Source organism: Pogona vitticeps, chromosome 4, assembly GCF_051106095.1.
Source record: "Pogona vitticeps strain Pit_001003342236 chromosome 4, PviZW2.1, whole genome shotgun sequence".
In the NCBI taxonomy this organism is placed as follows: Eukaryota; Metazoa; Chordata; class Lepidosauria; order Squamata; family Agamidae; genus Pogona; species Pogona vitticeps.
Genome location: NC_135786.1, coordinates 64735785 through 64741845, shown reverse-complemented (window position 1 = coordinate 64741845; position 6061 = coordinate 64735785). Strand labels below are relative to the sequence as shown.

At 42.4% G+C, this 6061-nt stretch overlaps 1 protein-coding gene across 1 annotated transcript in view; it reads left to right on the top strand.

Moving 5' to 3' along the window:
* The first annotated feature begins 265 nt into the window (after positions 1-265).
* The window catches only part of EFCAB14 (EF-hand calcium binding domain 14), a 26532-nt gene continuing 20736 nt past the window's right edge, over positions 266-6061 (top strand). Inside the window, exons 1-3 of the mRNA XM_072997596.2 lie at positions 266-666; positions 3168-3316; positions 3899-4044. Of these exons, the coding sequence (XP_072853697.2) occupies positions 419-666; positions 3168-3316; positions 3899-4044 (543 nt within the window). The 5' untranslated portion in view covers positions 266-418. The remainder of the gene's footprint in view (positions 667-3167; positions 3317-3898; positions 4045-6061) is intronic.

The following is a 6061-nucleotide window of genomic DNA, read 5'->3' as shown; positions in this document are numbered from 1 at the left end:
GGTGGGGGGATGCGGGGGGGTGAGAGTAGTGCTTTTTTTATCCTATAGCAGTGGTCGATACTCGTAGGCCACAGCCAACCGCGTAAGGGCAAAAAAAGCCGTCTAGCCGGTTTCCTCTATGTCGCCAGCCAATGACAGCGGCCTACGTTGGTCGGAGGGCGCTGAGGGCAAGAGGAAGCGATGTTCCCATAGCTGTCATGGCTCGGGCAGCTGTGGCAAGTGTCGCGGCCGGTAGGAAGCAGCAACGACGGCCCCACCGGCGCCTGAGAGTGTCTGGCCGGCCGAGTTGAGACCCCAGGGCTGACGCTGAAGCCCCGAAACGCCGAAGCTGGCGAGCCGGGGCCCGGAGTTAGGAGCCCCTCCCGCGTCGCGGGGCTCGGCCGCCCCGAATCCTGCCCGGACCCAGCAACAGAAGAGGATGAAGAAGCGAAAGGAGCTCAACGCCCTCATCGGCCTGGGCGGCGGGAGCGGCGACCGGGGGAGCGGCGGCGGCGGCGGCGGTGGCGGCGGGGGGTCGCGCAAAAAGAGGCATCCGAGGAAAGGCTCCGCCTCGGGCCACCGGCTTCTCCGCACCGAGTCCGCCGAGAGCAGCAGCAGCAGCAGCTCCTCGGACTTGGGTTACGGGAACGCCTTTGGCTTGTCAGGCACCCGCTCCCGCTTTTCGAAGTGAGGCCCGGGAGAGGAAACCGGGGCGCGGGGCATGTGTGTGTGTGTGTTCGCCGAGGAAGCCGGGGGGGGGGTTGGCTCGCTGGGGCTGGGCGAAGCGCTCGCTGGGCGCCGTCCACGAAGTTACGTCGAGGCCAAAGGCCAGAAGAGCAGAGGGCGAGGAGGGCCCCTCGCACTGGCGGGGTCGTCGTTCGTTTTCAAGCAGGGGTTTATCATGAGTGAGAAAAGCGTTTCCGAGGGTCGCTTGCGGGTCTGAGACGGATGGGATATGAGGGGGCCCCTGAGGGAAGGGGTCCGATTCCTAGTACGCATACAAGTGTTTGCATGGCATTGTGTTTATAAGATAGCAATCTCTCATGTCCTGGTGCCCTCCATGCCTTTTTTTTTTTTTGTCTACAACACGACTCCAGACAACACTGGTGGCTGGGGTGATGAAAGTTGTAGTCCTGGAGATGGTAATAGGTACCCGGTGGGGAAAGCTGCAGGGCAGCTGAGAGGCAGGTGGGTGTGGGATGGACAATGGACCTGACCCAGACAGGACTGGTGCTATAGTTAAGGAAGCAGAAGTGGAAAAACTGTAGCAGGAAGGTGCCTTTGTGAGTTGTTAGGTCTGTTACAGATGCACAGCACATATTTGGGTTTTGTCTTTCTGGGAGGGTCAGTCAGCATTGACAGGTGAACACACTGGGTGTGTTTTCTGGTATAACTTGTCCTGCTGTTGCATGTGTCCTAACCATAATATTGCACTCTGACTGTTAGTGTCATTTTTTCTGAGTCTTGTTGTCTATGTTTGGTTTAGGACTCTGGCTGTGGAGTCAGAGGTTAGGAGTTCAATTCCCCACGAGGACTCATTGACACGGGCTGGACTCGATAATCCATAGGCTCCCTTCAAGTTCTGCGGTTCAAAGATTAGTCTGCATATCTGTGCTAGGATTCCTGTTTGATAATAACGGTTAACTTAATGATAGATGCACGTTCTGTATTTCAGTTGCCCCACATTTGCCAAGTACCCAAGCCTGAATGTAAATATCTGCCACCTAAGGCAGCACTCTGGTGAACTGGACTTTATGTCAATTTGAGATAGGCTTGATTGAAACAAATTATTCTGAATTCTGGCCAAGCACATTTCTAAAAGACGGAATCCTTGATAAGATGGGTTCCTAAAGTTAACTATAAGTAACTTGATTAATTAATTGAGCATTAATTAGTGTTTGCTTTTTTAAGATGAGGGAATTTTTTTAGGCTTTGCAAAACCAAAGTACTTCTAATATATAAATGTGTAGTTTTGTATACATAGTCTTGTTAGTATTTGAAGATAATACTGTAACATGTCTAATTTAGTAGATAACTCATGAAGATTGTCAATTTGACGAATGCAATTATAGTACTGGTGTTTCTAACCTGTGTTCAGTCACAATATATGTGGATTAAAATGATGTGGAAGAGGCAATTTCTACCTTCTTTGAAACATCTAGGACATCATTGGAGTGGGGCTATACAGTGGAGTGGCCAGCTTTGACCGTCCAGACTACAGTTCCCCGCATCCTTCACCACTTGCTGTTCTGGTTAAGTCTACAAGACTTCCAGCTGAAGAAATTCTGTATAGCCACATGTTACCTTCATCAGGTTATTAAAAATTATCCAGTCAGTGTTTTTAAGTTTTGTAGAGAGCTCCTTGAAGAAAATTTAGAAGTGTGCAGAGGCTAGGATTTAAGAACGAATATTACATCATTCAGAGAATATAGAAAGCTAGATTTAAGATACTATGGCCACAATTTTGTTTGTCTGGGTGTAGTGTAACATTACACTGTTGTAAATGTGCTGTCTAGGCAATGACAATAGCACAGTTTGATTGCACAATTGGTCACATACCCTAAGAGCCCTATAGAAATTTGTAGACCTCTAGGGAAAAACCAGAAGCCTGTGTTCATCACAGCTAGCATTTTATCTCAATTAAAGGTTAATTCCAGAATGAAACCTGACAGTTGTATCAAAATTCATCTGGGTATTATGGTATGAGTCTTCTCATTGTTACAGTGATTCCAGGTAACCTTAATTTGTCTAATTTGACAAGCCTTATTTATCTGCATTGCTTCTTTGTTCCCTAAATGCAAACTACTTCAAAAAGTAAGAAGTTAACATGTATTGAATACATACTTGCTATTGAGAGAAAAACTGTAAACACAATTGTTTGAATGAATGAATGAATGAATGAATAAGCTTTATTATGAACACTGACCAGCACACATGTCCAATGTAACTATAACACAAAAAATGTTTGGAAATATATGAAAACTCAGTGATAATGTTGAATGCTTCTGACTATACTCTTTCTTGGAGCATAGTTGTAAAATTTTTAGGAGTTGCTTTGCATCTGCCAGGTTTCACAGTGAGAGAATAACATTTAATTTCATTTTGAATTTAATTAAGTGCTAGTTTTATGTGGTACTTGCAAGTTAAAAGTTGGCAAATGAAGAATGACTTATTTTTATTATTTTTAGGGGTGACTACCTGCGATGTTGCAAACTCTGCTATCCATTATGTGCTTTTGTAATTCTGGCTGCTTGTGTAGTAGCTTGTGTCGGCTTGGTGTGGATGCAGATTGCTCTCAAGGAAGACCTAGATGAGTTAAAGGAAAGGTTACGAACCAGTAAGTACTGATCCTAAGCATTTGTCTTCTTTATAATGAGTGACAGCAGAAAATTGCAGTCCTGTATAGAGAATTAGTGCAGGGAAATCACAGCTGTGATACAAGGATATCTGCAAGTGGGATATCTGCAAGCGATCTGAAGGCTTTAGGAATGGACCTCAACAGATGGGAAACCTTGACATCTGACCATTCACCCTGGAGGCAGGCGCTGCATCATGGCCTCTCCCATTTTGAAGAGACACGTGTCCAGCAGGCCAAGGCAAAGAGACAGTCCCGGAACAAGCAAAATCAGGGAACTGGACAGGGGAAAGATTGTATTTGTTTCAGTGTGGAAGGAATTGTCACTTTTGAATTGGCCTTCTCAGCCACACTAGACACTGTTCCAAGTCCTCCATACAGAGCACGTTACCATAGTTTCTTGAGACTGAAGGATGCCTAAATCACACTTTGAAAATTTTAGTAAAATCAGTGGAATTTATGAAAACAATGTAGATATCTTTAAGTGGGAGAAGGCAATACTCTACATACAGTTTCAAATCTTATTATTATTGGCTAAGTTTGGCTTCACATTTTCTTTTTCAGTGGAGTCTAATCAAAAATCCTCATTTCAAGAAATTCCTCAATTGACTGAAGATATGCTTAATAAAGAAAAGGAACTGGAAAAAATTAAGGATGGAGAAATGGGACTGAATAAAATTTGGGTAAACATCACTGAAATAAGCAAACAGGTAAAATGATCAAGCATATATTCAAGGAAAGTTGTACTTAAAGCAGTCAGTTGCTATTAATAGTAAACTTGTGCATGAATATTGCTAAGTACACAAAATCAATCTTGTTTTACCAAATAGATTTTAAGACATAATGCTAGAAGTGGGTCTCTGTGGAACTGTAGCTAACTCCTTATTGATACTTTGTTCCACCTTTCTCTTTGTTCATTTGTTGTCGCAAAATAAATGAATATTTGTCTAATATGTTCATCTTCACAACTGTGGTTTCTAAAGAAATAATAAGGAGAACATGAATAAAGTATATGCTTCTAATAGAGAGGTGGACAATCTGGCCAGTACACAATCCAGTTTTCTATCCCAAGGACCCTCTGGGAATATAATAGACTGACAAATGCAAAAAAAAGGTAGAAAGTGAAATCAAAAGTAGCTAGAAGTCCAGTCTTCTACTTTGAAAAAGTGGTATGCTAGTGAGTTAAAGGTGGGGCTGAGGGACTGTGAGCAATTTAAATTTAATTACTATCCCTAGAAACTTCCATAAGCTGGAGATCCCCTCCATTTTGTGGGAGGGGGGCTAGAAAAAGGCAGCTGGAAGAGGGCTGGGGGCAGCAAAACCAGCCAAGTTGTTGGCATATCGCCCTATGATTATAATTTGCTGATAACTCTTCTGAAGCCACATCGAATGTCACACAAATGTGATACTTGAGTATTGGGTGCTTGTTTTGTAGTTATAGATTGTCTTAAAAGGACTGTATGTGAAAGTGGAGCACTTCCACATCATGTGTGTTTCTTGTTGCTTGTATAAAGATTTAGAATGTCTACTGCTAATTGATTGTTGTTTGTGTGGGTAATTTGGCTGCAATAAACTTTAAATGAATTAATTGCTTGCTCAAAAATATAAACTGTTTTTGTGAGCTGAAAAGGATTTTGTGGTATTATCAGTGAATTGTGCTTGGAATTGTTCTGAAGATTGCCTTACTGCTCTCCTTCATCTTGAATCAAAACAATTTGTTCATCAAGAACAGCTAGTTGCATTTAAAGTTAGTGTGGGTGCACTTCATAATTATACAGAACTTTCTATGAGAGCAGATTGGGAGATTTTCTATATATTTTATGTTATCAGACACCAGATGTAGGAACCTTATACAGCTTTCTTAAGTCATAACATTGTGGTGCCTTCAGTAAATCTTATCTTGATATGCAATTGTTGACTCTTCTGTTCACTTTATCTTAGCAAATGGTAGCTATGCAACTTGCATAAACTATAGGGTTGCCAGTTGATTAAGGCTTTTCATTTCCAAGTAGTCTGACATTTGACAGAACAATGATTTAGACTCAATATTTACCTATTGCAAAATGTCAGTGAAAGTGCTTTCTGAGGCTATTGAACTGTTTTTATAAGAACAGATTTCCAGTTAAGCAAAACAAAAGGTATATTCTGGGAGATGGAAGATCATCTTCAATATTTTTATGCAAAGTCTGAGACGAGATTATTTGAAGTGTCACAATGGGGAGCAAATTGCTTGCATTAGGCAACTCAAGTTCCTAGAGTAGAATCCTCATGTTTAAAACATGTTGGCCAAATCGTACTTGTGTAACTTATGCCAGCATTGGGGAAATTATGTCTTTGGGATAAGCTCAGTGAGTTGGATATTGGGCAAGTACACAATCAGAGGGCATCCCCAGAAGAAGGTAGCAGTAAATAAGTTCTGAGTACTCTCTACCTAGAAAACCCTGGGAAGGGTCACCATAAGTCAGAATTGACTTGATGACATGTAATTATTATTAGCAGTAGATCCCCACTAATTAGTTCCTCATCTGATTCTCCTTACATTCAAATTGCGTGAGAACTGGCTTGGATTCTGAGTTGGGTGCAGTTAGGAATCCCATGAGAAATAGTAATCAAGGACATAAATTTGTGATATTTTGCTGTTGCAGTGGTATCATTAACTCAACACAAGTATGGGATCATAGAGTAATGGAGGGGCCTATAAGGTCAGCAAGTCCAACCTGCTCAATG